The sequence below is a fragment of the Spea bombifrons genome, chromosome 1 (genome assembly GCF_027358695.1).
Source record: "Spea bombifrons isolate aSpeBom1 chromosome 1, aSpeBom1.2.pri, whole genome shotgun sequence".
NCBI classification, from domain to species: domain Eukaryota; kingdom Metazoa; phylum Chordata; class Amphibia; order Anura; family Pelobatidae; genus Spea; species Spea bombifrons.
The window spans coordinates 92,248,712-92,264,054 of record NC_071087.1 but is presented as its reverse complement, the minus strand read 5'-3'; the positions used below and the strand labels follow the sequence as shown (position 1 = coordinate 92,264,054).

General features: G+C 44.9%; 1 protein-coding gene and 1 long non-coding RNA gene across 2 annotated transcripts in view; one reads left to right on the top strand and one right to left on the bottom strand.

Annotated features, from left to right (window-relative positions):
• The window catches only part of CNTLN (centlein), a 133,158-nt gene that overhangs the window by 52,163 nt on the left and 65,652 nt on the right, over positions 1-15,343 (bottom strand). The window contains exon 14 of the mRNA XM_053465893.1: positions 13,588-13,688. Coding sequence (XP_053321868.1) covers positions 13,588-13,688 — 101 coding nt within the window. The remainder of the gene's footprint in view (positions 1-13,587; positions 13,689-15,343) is intronic.
• LOC128495747 (uncharacterized) lies at positions 433-5,332 on the top strand. The gene is made up of 2 exons (XR_008354224.1): positions 433-584; positions 5,271-5,332. It is a non-coding gene; the product is annotated as an uncharacterized LOC128495747 (long non-coding RNA).

Below are 15,343 nucleotides of genomic sequence, written 5' to 3'. Positions count from 1 at the left end.
GGAAAGGTTCAAAAGTTCAGCAAGTAACATAACTAATATTTAATATAATACCTGTGTATGTGCAAAAACCATATGCATATTTATAAGGGCCCCTTTAAACAAGGTTACATGTATAAACATGAGGACCCTGAGAAATAAATAAGTTAGACAGAAAGTACATACAAAATAATGTAAATAAGCCAATGTAATTTCACCTTAAACAGTATTTTCATTAGAGCAATTCTGGTCTAAAGAGTTATAAAGAGTCCAAAGAGCAGTAAGTAGGTTGCTATGATGATTGCGCTACATTTAGAACTTTGTAACAATTATTTTGATACGGACCAATTTTTACTGTTCCAGTAAAAAAAAAAAAAAAAAAGAAGAAGAAGATGTACAATAAAGAGTCTTTGAGGTAATGCACTTTTGCAATAAAAAGTGTCTGACTTTTGTCACGTACAAGTAGTTAGGAGACACCGTGGTCAGGTAGGACTCCAGGACAGAACAGGTCAAACAAGCCGAGGTCAGGTTTCCGGAGAGCAGGATAGTCATATAACGTAGCCGAGGTCAGGATTCAGGAAAACAGGATAAACGTAAACGTAGCCGAGGTCAGGAATCAGGAACACAACGAAGTCAGACAAGCCGGGATCATACACGAGAATACAGGAACCAAAACGCTATCTGGGTGCTAGCACAAGGCATAGACGACCATCAGAAGGCAAGGTGAAACTGGTCTGAGGAGTTTAAATGGAGAACCGCAGAGGAAGTCTGAATCTCCCATCAGCCCCTCATGACATCACTTCCGGTGTCTGTGACTCGCGGCCATCTTGTGGATGGCGTAATCTCCCTTCATAAATTCCTCTAGTATGCGAGTTCGCCACTAGAGGTCGCGCATGCGCAGCAGCAGGACGCCGTGTACCAGGAGGTCTGCCTCTCCTGCGCGGCACTTCAGAGGAAGGCAGCGGAAGCGGCCTTGCGGTGGAGGGGGGTCCCCCTCTCCCTCGTGGCGGCTGCTGCAAAGGTGGCCGTGCGGTGGAGGGGGGTCTCCCTCTCCTGCGTGGCGGCTGCTGCGGCGACGTGGGAACCGAGGACGGGTAAGTAACAGTATCCCCCCTCAAAAGGGCGCCCTCAGGGCGACCACCAGGACGCGACGGGTGTCTAGCGTGGAATGCACGTATCAATCTTGGCACAGCAAGGCGTGCCGCTGGTATCCAGGAACGCTCCTCGGGACCGAGACCTCTCCACTGCACCAGATATTGTAGGCTGCCTTGCTGCCGCCGGGAATCGAGAATGACCCGCGGAGTGCGTCTCTCGGAAGCCCTCTGGGCAGTCTCAGTCGTAGAACGTTCGCCTCGGGTAAACTGGTTACAGACCAAAGGTTTCAGCAAGGAGGTGCGAAGAGTCCTGGGCAGCGAGAGTTCATAGGCCACTGGGTTGATCCGACGCAGAACCGGAAAGGGTCCAATAAACCTCGGAGCCAATTTCACGGAGGGAACCCGGAGTCTCAGGAACCGCGTAGATAGCCACACCCTATCGCCAGGCCGATACGATGGGTTGGGTGAACGCCTCTTGTTGGCCTGACGTTGTTGAAGCTGGGCAGCGCGTTCCAGTGCAGAATGGACAGAAGCCCAGGTGGCACGGATAGAAGCAAGTCTTCCCTCCAGGTCCGGAACAGGCGATACTGGTACTGTATCCGGAAGAGACTGTGGGTGAAGACCATACAGACAGAAAAATGGAGAGATTCCGGTGGACTCCTGGAGCGTGTTGTTCCTGGCAAACTCCGCGAACGGCAGTAGATCGACCCAGTCATCCTGGTGGTCATTAATGAAGAGACGCAGGTATTGCTCTAGATGTTGATTAGCCCTCTCAACCAGACCGTTCGTTTGAGGGTGATAAGCCGAGGAGAAGGCTAAGGTGATGCCCAAGGATCTCGTGAATTCGCGCCAGAATCTTGCTATGAATTGCGTCCCCCTGTCTGACACAATTTCCGAAGGCACTCCGTGGAGCCGCACAATCTCCCGGATAAAAATGTCTGCCAAGGTGGAGGCGCTGGGCAATTTCCGTAGCGGAACAAAGTGAGCCATCTTTGAGAACCGGTCGACCACTACAAGAATCACGGTATGTCCCCTGGACGAAGGCAACTCGACAATAAAATCCATGGCCACATGAGTCCAGGGGACAGAGGGACAAGGCAGAGGCCGAAGGAGTCCAGCAGGCCGAGTGCGAGAGGACTTGTTAGCTGCACACCTGGTACACGATTGGATGAAAGCCGTAACATCCCTGCCCCAGTGAGGCCACCAAAAAGTCCGAGAAAGTAAGTCCTTGGTGCGCGCCACTCCCGCATGTCCCGAGGTTCTGGCGCCATGGAGTGTGCGAAGGATAGGCACCCGCAAACTGGGAGGGACGTACAGTTTCCCTGGAGGCCTGGAATCCGGAGCTTGACCCCGAGAGCGAGTGATGCGATCCAGGAGAGGTGCATAACCTCGTAATTGAATGGCTGCCACGACCTTGGTAGAAGGGACAATCGTTTCAGGCTCCCTGCTCTCCTCCTCTGGTCGTACATGCATGCGGGACAAAGCGTCTTACAAAGCCTTAGTGTTCTTTGATCCGGGACGGTACGTCAGCACAAAGGGAAAGCGGGAGAGGAAGAGCGCCCATCTAGCTTGACGTGGATTGAGACACTTGGCAGATTCCATGTATTGGAGGTTCTTATGATCGGTCAGGATCAAGGTAGGTACCGAAGCCCCCTCCAAAAGGTGACGCCACTCCTCCAGGGCCAGAATAACCGCCAACAGCTCCTTATTGCCGATATCATAATTCCTTTCGGCTGTGGAGAAGTGTCTGGAGAAAAAGCCGCAAGGATGTAGTGGACCACTGTACGAAGCACGTTGCGAGAGCACCGCTCCAACCCCGGATTCGGAAGCATCCACCTTGAGGACAAACGGCAGAAGAGGATTGGGATGCCGTAACACCGGAGCCGTCGTGAATTTCTCTTTGAGAAGGGTGAACGCAGAAACGGCCTCGGAAGACCACTCGGAGACATTGGCCCCTTTCTTGGTCAAGTCCGTAAGCGGTGCAACAATCCTTGAGTAGTTACGGATGAAGCGCCTGTAGTAATTGGCAAACCCCAGGAAACGTTGAAGAGCCTTGAGACCCATTGGGCGTGGCCAGTCTTTGATCGCCAGTACTTTAGATGGATCCATGTCGAACCCCTCAGGAGTGATGATGTACCCCAAGAAAGTCACTTTACGGGTCTCAAAGACGCACTTGTCTAATTTAGCAAACAGTCCGTGTCGTCGAAGACAACTCAGTACTAGATGAACTTGTTCGCGATGGGTGGACAAGTCTGCAGAGTAGATCAGAATGTCGTCCAGATAGACAACGACAAACTGCTGGAGAAAGTCCCGGAGACAGTCGTTAATAAACTCCTGAAACACCGCCGGGGCATTGCACAGGCCGAACGGCATAACCAGGTACTCATAGTGTCCGGACCGTGTGTTGAATGCTGTCCTCCATTCATGGCCGGCACGGATACGGACCAAGTTGTAGGCCCCACGAAGATCCAACTTGGTAAAGATCTGGGCCCCATGTAACCTATCAAAGAGTTCGGAGATGAGGGGAATAGGATACGAATTGCGTCTCGTAATTCTATTCAGGCCCCTATAGTCGATACATGGCCTCAACTCCCCGTTCTTCTTCTTGACAAAAAAAAACCCAGCGCCAGCCGGGGAGGTAGACCGACGGATGAAACCCCGCTTCAGATTCTCCTCTATGTATGTCTCCATGGCCTTAGTCTCAGGAACAGACAAGGGGTAGACTCGGCCTCTGGGTGGCATGGTACCCGGAAGGAGATCAATAGGACAATCGTAAGGTCTGTGCGGGGGCAACTTTTCAGCCTCCTTCTTGTCAAACACATCAGCAAAGTCTCGGTATTGACTGGGAAGGGCTGTCGCGACGATCTCCGACGTAGTAGACACCATGGCCAGCCTGATGGGTTCGGTGCAGTGCTCCCCACAGGTATGACTCCAAGAAGTGATCTCTCCTGTCGTCCAATTGATGGTAGGATTGTGTGTCTGCAACCACGGAAACCCCAAAACGACTGGAGTAGAGGGAGAGCAGATAACCAGGAACTGAAGTCTCTCATTGTGAAGCATGCCTACGGAGAGTGTCACAGGTATAGTAGTCTGAGTAACCTGAGCCGGGTGAAGCGGTCTGCCGTCAATGGCCTCAAGTCTGACAGGAGTGTCTTTAGGCATGGTGGGAATGAGCTGCTGTACACAAAAACGGGCATCGATAAAGTTCTCTGCAGCTCCCGAGTCCAAAAAAGCCTCTGTGCAAACGGATCCCTCAGGCCAGGATACTCGAATCGGCACCGTCATCCGAGTGCCGCTAGAAACAGAGGACAGACGCAGCATACCACAAGCAGGTCCTCTCTCACGTGCTCTCAAACTGTCCCGTTGCACCTGACGCTCGCGGAGACGAAGGTCGATCTGAGTTACGTAAGAAATTACAGAATCCAGATCAGAGGGAAGATCTCGAGCAGCGATCTCATCCTTCAAAGTCTCTGATAATCCATTCAGAAAAGCTGCAATAAGTGCCTCACCAGTCCAGTTCACCTCCGCCATAAGGGTGCGACATTCAATAGCATAGTCCATCAGAGGACGCTCCCCTTGACGAATGTTAAACAGGGAGGAAGAAGCGGTAGACCTCCTGCCTGGCACGTCGAATACGGAGCGTAGTGCAGAGACAAATTCCGAGTAGGAGCAAACTACTGGAGTACTCCTCTCCCATAAAGGAGATGCCCATGCCAGAGCCTTGTCGGTGAGGAGCGAAATAATGTACCCAACCTTGGCCCGGTCAGAAGCAAAGGCGTAAGGTGAAAGTTCGAAATGTATTTCGCACTGATTCAGGAACCCCCGACAAGCAGCAGGATCTCCTCCGTAACGTTGTGGCGGTGGAAGATTCATAGGAACATGAACCACAGGAACTGGAGTCGGAGAAGGAACCGGTGGGGGCGCTACTGCTGGAGTGTGCATCTGTAGTCCGGGATCAGTGCGCTGAAGAAGCGTCTGGAGCGCCTGGGCAAACTGATCCAGACGATTATCCATCTCATCTAGACGATCCTCACAGGAACCTTGAAGTCCCACCGAAGCGGGTCTCATGATGGCCTTCTGATTCTGTCACGTACAAGTAGTTAGGAGACACCGTGGTCAGGTAGGACTCCAGGACAGAACAGGTCAAACAAGCCGAGGTCAGGTTTCCGGAGAGCAGGATAGTCATATAACGTAGCCGAGGTCAGGATTCAGGAAAACAGGATAAACGTAAACGTAGCCGAGGTCAGGAATCAGGAACACAACGAAGTCAGACAAGCCGGGATCATACACGAGAATACAGGAACCAAAACGCTATCTGGGTGCTAGCACAAGGCATAGACGACCATCAGAAGGCAAGGTGAAACTGGTCTGAGGGGTTTAAATGGAGAACCGCAGAGGAAGTCTGAATCTCCCATCAGCCCCTCATGACATCACTTCCGGTGTCTGTGACTCGCGGCCATCTTGTGGATGGCGTAATCTCCCTTCATAAATTCCTCTAGTATGCGAGTTCGCCACTAGAGGTCGCGCATGCGCAGCAGCAGGACGCCGTGTACCAGGAGGTCTGCCTCTCCTGCGCGGCACTTCAGAGGAAGGCAGCGGAAGCGGCCTTGCGGTGGAGGGGGGTCTCCCTCTCCCTCGTGGCGGCTGCTGCGGAGGTGGCCGTGCGGTGGAGGGGGGTCTCCCTCTCCTTCGTGGCGGCTGCTGCGGAGGTGGCCGTGCGGTGGAGGGGGGTCTCCCTCTCCCTCTCCCTCTTGTCGGCTGCTGCGGAGGTGGCCGTGCGGTGGAGGGGGGTCTCCCTCTCCCTCTTGTCGGCTGCTGCGGAGGTGGCCGTGCGGTGGAGGGGGGTCTCCCTCTCCCTCGTGCCGGCTGCTGCGGAGGTGGCCGTGCGGTGGAGGGGGGTCTCCCTCTCCTGCGTGGCGGCTGCTGCGGCGACGTGGGAACCGAGGACGGGTAAGTAACAACTTTATGGTATTGAACAATTGTTTTTGTTAGAGTGTAAACCTAGTTACCTAGAAGACACCAACCACTTTAAAGCTCACCAGATGTTTTTTCAGTGGTTAAAAAAGGCTAAAACACCACTTTTTTGGTTTCCACTCAATATGTACCCTTTATGACCAAGGCTGTTTCAACACTTTTGTGGTGCTTGTGTTTAGCTGCAATTGTTCCCTCTCCCATTTAGTGTACCAACATAGGTTATATATATATTTTTTTTTTTTTTACCTTTTATGCCATCTTTTTATCATATCATCTAATTTCCTAAAAAAAAAAAGTATCATGAAAATTTAAAAAAAAACTCCCACTTTTACTTCAAAAATGTTTTACTGCTCTACAAAAGCTAATGAAAAAAACAGCTAAATAGATTCTACTAAGTTTCAAAATACCCTATGTTATGTTTTGGTTTTTTTTTGCAAGTTATAGGGCTATAAGTACAAGTAATTTTTTTGCTATTTCAAAACCATTTTGACACTTAAGGAAAGTGTTAAAATGGTTTTGAAATAGCAAAAAAATTACTTGTACTTATAGCCCTATAACTTGCAAAAAAAAAAAAAACATTTTACTACCACAAAGTTTGACAAATTACTGGAAGGACCAGTAATTTGTCAAACTTTGTGGTAGTAAAATGTTTTTGTATTTTTTTCCCACACAAATTGTACTTCTGGTATGAATTTACAGTTGTTGATATACATCACTGTCAATCAACACCCCAATACGGTTTCAGCAATATCTCCCGAGTATAGTGATACCGCCCATGTATGGGTTTGTTGGGTTTTTTGGGAGGTAAAACGCCACATTTCGGAAGGACATATGTTTTTTTAACTTGGGACTTTGAAATCTGGTCCTTCTGCCACCCTGTCCTATTTGGGACATCTTTTAAGCCAGTCAGTTCAATTTACCCCATCAAATCAGCGAGGACATCTCCTGTGCACAGTCCTCTTCAGATCACTCCACAGATGTTCAATTGGATTCAGGTCTGGGCTCTGGCCCATTCCAAAACGTTAATCTTCTTCTGGTGAAGCCATGCTTTTGTGGATTTGTATGTGTGCTTTGGGTCGTTGTGCTGAAAGGTCAACTTCATCTTCAGCTTCCTAACGCACGCCTGAAGGTTTTGTTCCAAAATTGTCTGGTATTTGGAACTGTTCATAATTCCCTCCACCCTGAATAAGGCCCCGGTTCCAGCTGAAGAAAAACAGCCCCAAAACATGATGCTGCCACCACCATGCTTCACTGTGGGTATGATGTTCTTTGGGTGATGCCCAGTGTTTTTGCACCAAACATACCTTTTGGAATTATGGCCAAAAAGTTCAACCTTGGTTTCATCAGACCATAACACATTTCCCCACGTGCTTTGGGGGGACTTGATGTTTGTTTTTGCTTCAGCCGGGCGTGGATGTTTTTCTTTGTAAGAAAAGGCTTCCGTCTTGCCACCCTTCCCCATTCATATGAAGAATACGGGAGATTGTTGTCACATGTAGCACACAGCCAGTACTTACCAGAAATTCCTGAAATTCCTTTAATGTTGCAGTAGGCTTCTTGTAAGCCTCCCTGACCAGTTTTCTTCTCGTCTTTTCATCAATTTGGGACGTCCAGTCCTTGGTAATGTCTCTGTTGTGCCATATTGTCCCCACTTGATGTCACGGGGTCAGGTAGCAAAGGTGGATCCAACTGTGCAGATATGCTCTAAATAGAGAAGTCCAGTAAACAGTCCGTGATCAAGGGCAATGGCAGGCAGCGAGGTCAAACGTATCCGAGGTCAAGGCAGGCAGATCAGATGCAAAAACGGTTAAACAGGTCCGGGGTCGTAGGCAGGCAGATCAGAAGCATAAACGGTTAAACAGGTCCGGGGTCGTAGGCAGGCAGATCAGAATCGTGGTCAAATAACAGGCAAAGGTCGGTACACAAGGCAATATAGAAATAGCAGGAAACAGCACACTCAAAAAGCATAACACTTTGAACGGGTAAAGACTAGTGATACAAATGGGGCTTAAATAGGAGACGGTACTTACATACAGGCCGCGGCATTGCGTGCGTGGCGTGCGTTGCGTACGTTGCGTCCGTCGCGTGACGTCGTCGCTGCCGACGCGGACCTCCGATGCATCATACCCGCGGTCCCGGCGTTTCGCGTAGAGGACGCACCCGCACGTCCTCAGCGTGCAGGCGCGATCCCGGCCGAGGGTGTGGAGGCAGGACTGTCCTGCCGAAGTCGGATCGCGGCGGAGGCGGAGCCGCGACTCAGACGTGTGCGCACGGCGACGGAGGTGCCGGGAACAGGCGAGCTGGCGCAAGCGCCAAAGGTAAGTGCCGCGGCGGCGCGCGTGAAACTTGATGATTGTCTTCACTGTGTTCCATGGTATATCTAATGCTTTCGAAATTCATTTGTACCCTTCTCCTGACTGATATCTTTCAACAATGAGATCCCTCTGGTGCTTTGGAAGCTCTCTGCGGACCATGGCTTTTGCTCCGGTAAATTATTCTATAACAGCTTAACTTTATTTGTGATTACTTTGTCACTTTAAATGATGGCAGGTGTGTAATGACTTCTATTTAACATGAGTTTGAATGCGACTCTGAACACAGCCACAGTTATAAGAGGGTGTGCACACTTATGCTACCAAGTTATTGTGAGGTAATGGAAAAGGTTCTGACATGATTTATCTTTGTCTCATTCTTTAACATCACAAGAATCTGGCATTTTAACAGGGGTGTGTAGACTTTTTATATCCACTGCATTTTCCACTGTCACCCTAATATGTGTTTAGCAACATCTCTTAAGTACATTGATATCACCCATGCACGGGTTTGTCTGGTTGTTTGGGTGCTAAAAGGCCTCATTTGGGAAGGGTGTTTTTGTTTTTTTCATTCTGGTCAGTCTGTGCCCTATTTGAGACATATGAACCTATGCCCTATTTGAGACATGGAACCCGGCCACTCCAATTTACCCCATCAAACCATTCATTTATTTATTAAAGTAAACACCCCTTGGGTATTTGAAATGCTAGTATTTTCACTCTTTTCATGTCAGGATTTTTAGGAATATATATAGCGCTAATTTTAGCACTTGCTGATAAAAATAAGTTATTTATTTAATTATATTTATGGACATATTTGGGGTTGATTATCGCTTGAGATAGAGATTAGATTTTGCCAGCGTCATAATGCTTATTTTCTGATACACAGGGGACACTGCAAGCTTCTCCTGCCTTCCAAGATGAAGATGTTAATACTATTCTCAGGACAGACCATAAGTGAATATGCTTTAGAGGGTGAATACATTTTGGAGAACTGATTCACTTATTCTACTATGGATCCAGCCAAACTCTTCCTGTAAAAGCAGCTGACTAGGGTCAGCCCTCCGTAATGAAGTGAGGATGCTGAAACTGCCAACTCCCCCTTTAGTGAACAGCCTCAAATATGTATAGAAAAGCAGTATACGCACATATGCATTACAGGTATATCACTGCATTCTAGGATTCAAAGGTGTAAGAAAAACTGTATAAATATAAATTGGTTTCTTTTTACAAAAGATCTGTGAAGGATATTAAAGACTCTGCATTTGATGGCTGTGTGGTCCCTTTAAATTTTCACCCCTTTTGACCCCCTTGCAAATCATTAGGATACTGCGGAATCCCCAACTATGCCTTTGCCTCATTCCCCAACCCCCAGCTACTACATATAATATATATTATATAAAGATATAAATGTCACATTTTATGGGGACATATTGCCTTTACATTGCATTTCACCTGTAGAAAGTCAAAAACATTTTGTGATAAAGACTAAAAAAAATGCAAATCTTTGCGATGCTAAATCTTAATCAGGCATTGTTCCCATTAGTCTAACATTCACTAAGCAACAATCAATGTACTTTATTGGTATTCGAACTATTCTGTGTGTGCAACCTCCTTTCGTTTCTTGTGTCATGTGATGCTTAAACTAAGGAGATTGGACATCAGTAATTATGACAGCAACAACAGATGCTGCCAAACTTTACCGTTGCGGTATAAAAAGGTCATATAGAAACAAAAGGGGAAAAGAGGCTTAGAGAAAAAAGAACAAAGCGTGTGGCACAGAGAAAGAAGAGTCAGACATTAAGACACAACGCCAGATGAAAATGCCACAGGGAAATAGATAGGGGATCAAGAGAATCCCATCGCTGCACACTGACTACAATTTAATTTCAGCTCTACATAAACCATTAAGTGCTCCATCCTTCCCTGTTGAGGTACGCAGCCTGATTACACTGTACAGAAATATATACACACTGAATAGAAGATTTTTTTTTCATCCCACGGCAATGGTGAACTATAAAGATACACAAGTACTAATTACTCCACTAGTAAATGCTCCCCAAATGTGGCTTAACTGTAAAAGTCCTTTGTCTTGTAGAGCTATGGAAAAGCAGGTGTTCACAATCTGAAAAGCTCCTGTGTACACAAACACTGGGCATGACGGCAGTTGTTCCCGTAACAATGCGGCAACCACATTTGTCATTTTTGCCTTGTGATTTGGCACAAAGTGTGGTGAAAATGTAACAGATCATTACAGGCACAATATCAAATAATAAAAACCCAGTGTTTTACAAGGAAGGATGAATCTGGAACATATCTGCATGTAGTCAGCCATAAAATGCAGCAGCACTTTAATGAATGGGCATGTCTGCCACTCAAAATGCTCCTGTACACATATTCAAGGTGGGTACAAATATTTACTTACTATGGTGACTTTGTTACCCATTTCTGTGCACTTTTTTGAAATAATTATTGTTTTGCACTTTAGGCAATGGGCCCCATCTTCTACTCCCTATTAAGCACAAGCTCACTTAATAAGCACAAGCTCACTTAACCAACCAAGTTCATTCCTTGGTTTCAAGGCTACAGAAAGGGAACCGGGGCATATTTTAAATACTACAATTTTATTTAATATAATAAACATGCAGACTACATATTTAAGTGACTGATAATAGTACATAGCAGATGAAGAAGAAATAGTATTGCTCCTTCAAGAAGGACCATGAATGATGGTGCTATATAAAACAATAAATAACAATATACCGTATTTGCTCTATTATAAGACGACCCCCCAAATCTAAATATTAATTTAGGAAAAAAAGAAAAAGCCTGAATATAAGAGGACCCTATAGGAAAAAAGTTTTACCAGTAAATGTTAATTCATCTAAACTATTTTTTTTTTATAAAAGCTATGATTGAGAAAACATTTTTGGTTTTATTTCCTTCTATTTTCCAACCAAGATGTTATGCACATCTGCCCCATAATATGCCTTTTAACCCTATATGCCACTGTGCCCCATGATATGCCTTTTGACCCCCTATGTGCCACTCTGTCTCCAGAAATGCCTTATACCCCTATATGCCACTCTGGCATTTAGAGGGTTAAAAGGCATATTATGGGAAAGTGTGGCATATAGGGAGGTTTAAGGCATTCAGGAGGCAGAGTGGCGTATAGAGGGTTAAAAGGCATTTCTGGAGGCAGAGTGGCATTAAGGGGGTTAAAAGGCATTTCACAGAGCACTCTGCCTCCAGAAATGCCTTATGCCCCCCATTTAACACTCCCCCGCCCCCCCCCCACTTACCGGTGCTTCTGACTTCCCTGTCATGTAGCCGGGACTACACACCGGGGACTCAGACATACCGGTAAGTGGGGCGGGCGGGGGTTGACAGGAGGATCCAGGTCCCCTGCAGCTGCGGGGGATCTGGATCTTAGTCGTCTCATAGTCAGACCTATTTGAGGTATTTTTTTTTTTAGAGCATTTGCTCTGAAAAAAACCTCGTCTTATAATCGAGCAAATACGGTAGTTTCTCTAAAGGAATAGTCCATATGATTATTTAAATACATCTGATTTTGAATAAATAGATCCTAAATCTGTTGCATGCATTAAATTAATCACTAAATCACAGGGGTAAAAAAGCAGGGCACAATCTGACACTGTAAATATCAGGGACCTCTGTGAGGCAGCCGCTGGCTTTTATCTGGTGAAACAGAAAAAAAACAGAAAGACAATGTTCCTGGGTAGATTTGTTTTAAAAGAAAACGTTGAAACATTATGCAAATATTCAAGATCAATTTGGAAAACTTTTGACTTCAAAATGCAGAAGAAGAAAGTATCACTATGCTCTACAGATTTACCATCCTCTGGGGGTAACAGTGACTAACGTGTTTGTTAGATAGAATTAGAGGCTTCTTTTGTCTTGGAATTGTGTCAAAGCCAATTAAAAACTGCGTGTGTAAACAAAATTAAGCATTATTCAAAAGATGTTACCATCTAGAACAGGTAGAACATTAAACACACAGCAGGATAGAATAGGTACCATTACATTAATATCCTTAGTTTATCTCCAAGGTACTGTATTTCTCAGAGCACTCCTCCAGCTCAGAACTTTGCATACATTTACAGCTCTCTTTCAGTAAGCTACATTGCAAATGCAAATGTATTTCAGCTGTTTCTTATTGGGGATGCTAATCTTTTATCAAAATAAAAAAATAAATAAATAATAAACTTTCTTATACACTCCATTGCAAATCTGCTGTTAATTATGGAAAAGCTCATTAATGTAATAAATTGATGGCTCAATCGAAGCCTACCTGCAGGTCCGGACTAGCCACCTGGCACACTAGGCATTCTCACCTAATCTGCCGCATGAGCATAAAGACAGAGTGTTGTTGCACATATTGAGCCAGTGACTGTACTTATTCGCCAGCCACTAGCCTTTAAAGTCCTAGGGCTGCCTGGTGGGTTTCTCACATATTCAGTTATTTAAGCCAATGTCGTCTTACAACAAGTTCAATGGGTTTGACACTAAGGAGGAACATGGAGGGATTTATATTGGCTGACTAGAAGTGGAGGTCCTTCATGAGCCCATATTCGACCCAGCTTCCAAAGGACTTTTCCCCGAGCTTAAAAAGGTCCCTGGGCTTTTTGTACTCCGTCGGAGTGTAACATTAAACTATCAAGTCGCATTTGTTACCAAACAAGGTTGGATTCATAATCCCCCCCAAAAGATAGCTAAGTAAGCAATATCAAAACCTTTCTGTCCCTTATACTAAACAACAGAAATTCTTTATGCTTACGGTGGAACAAAAGTGAGACAATCCTACCGCACAGAAAGGAAAATAGTATTTTTCAGCATTATGGTCTGAAAAATAACCTGGATATCCAATAAAGAAAATGTAGACGTTAAAGACTGTCACATTTGCCAAGCCGCATGTCTCAGATATATATTACCATTACCTCTCTGTCCTTCTCATTTCTATTTAACCTTCTAATAGACTGTAAGCTCACAAGAGAAGGGCCCTCTTCTCCTTCAGTACCAGTATGACTTAAAGTTTGTTGTCAGCTTTAATGTTATTGTTCATTTTCTGATACTACTCTGTATTAGTATAATCAGCTTGTCAATATGCTAAGTAAATTATAGGTTTGTTTAACCTTTTGGGGCTGTTTTATTAGATTAGTGAGTTTTAATGCTCTGTCATCCAAGTCCTACTCACTTGTATGTATACATACCTTCTCTCTCTTGCTTGAGACATGTGCTTAGCTCTTGTATGGTTGCCTTGTCTGACGAAGCCTGTACTTTTAGCTGGTCTAGTTCCTCTTCCAAGTTGATTCTGTAAAATTTCAGATAACCTCCGTTAGAACTACAAAAGTCTAACATATAAACAGCAAGGCTTACACTCTGCAGAGGCTGACTTTAGGCAAACTGTTTGTCATTTTATACAAATATGCTGCTAGCATTACCAAGTTAGAATAACATTGAAATATATTTATTATTATTATTATAGAAGACTGAAAATGGCAGTATGAAATCTGTAGTTTTCTGAATCTTGACATCACCATCTAAAACCAAACATTCTGCACGTGCGTATTTGAAATGATACCGTATAATAATGAGAATGAAACCCTTTCAATACCAACACATGGACCTCAGCAAACAAAATAATCAATAAACAATTAACTATTCCCACACTAAATTACACGCTACTGAATACACCGCCGCGGAACATGATGGCGCTTTATAAATCAATAAATAATAATTACCCCAATCACAGCCGCTTCCATACAAAAATCAGTTTGTACACGATGGAACGCATTGTTCACATCATACTGAAGAATTTCCGTTTAAGGGTGTGCTGGGTACCAAACAGTTACAGTACACACAGCTGTTAGCCTGTTTCAACTAATTAAAATTCTGGCAACCTCATCCATCAGTAATCTGAGAGATTTGTCCAGGGGTATACGGGGAGAAATCCCAGTCTAAAAGTAAGGGAACACACTACATTATATATTTTTTTACATTTTAAGAACAACTTAAATATTCTCAGCCTACACTATCAATCTAAATTAGTCATCCTCTCTCGATTCATGAAATCATTGCCCAATTATGTTGACCAACTAAACTGAGTGGCTCCTTAAAGCACATGTCGAAACCACAACTACTGGCAGTAAAATCATCACATGGAATACTGAATTTGCTTTGTAATTTGTTATATTTTCCTTCTTTCTAATGTTTTGAGTTCCCCCAAATATTTTAGCACCCTACATACCATGCATTGTTTTACGATACGTAGGTTGAACTTCTTTTTGGGGTTTGAAGTACCCATACAAACCTTTTCCCTTTGTAGGAAGAGAGAGGAACATTGTTTCTCCAATCCCCCTGCACTGATCTTGATGTGATCAGCAAGCAAGGCTCCATTGACTTGCATTGCTAATCGGAATTTTAGGGCTATGGAACACTAATACATTCAGAGCTCCTAGAAAAGAGGGACATCAGGGGAAGAAAGACCACCAAATGAGTGATGTCAACATAAGGGGACAGTGAAAAGAATCATACGGAAATAAACTCCAAAAAATAATTCTTACTTAATATAAGGTTATTTAGTAAGATTCTTTTTCATATTCTGATTAATAAAAGCACATAAAACCCCAATATGTTTTAAGTGGTTGAAGTAAAAGTGCACAGTATGGTCCCTGAATTAATGCAAAACTTAAAACCCACTATGGACTCTGGCAATAGAGATTCATTGCCTCTAATACTTATAAGCAATCAAGATGAGACGGAAATCAGTATGTAAAAATGTATTACACTTCATTAAATTCAAAGTCTGAAATCATGTCTGCGGTGGTCACACTCGGCAGGGCACCATTTTTTAAGTTGAGCAATGATTTTTTGTTATTGATAGCAGGCATATTTTGATTCCCCACTGAACTCGAGAGAGATCGGATCTCCCACTTACATATGGCATCATGTAATTCAAGCTCCAGG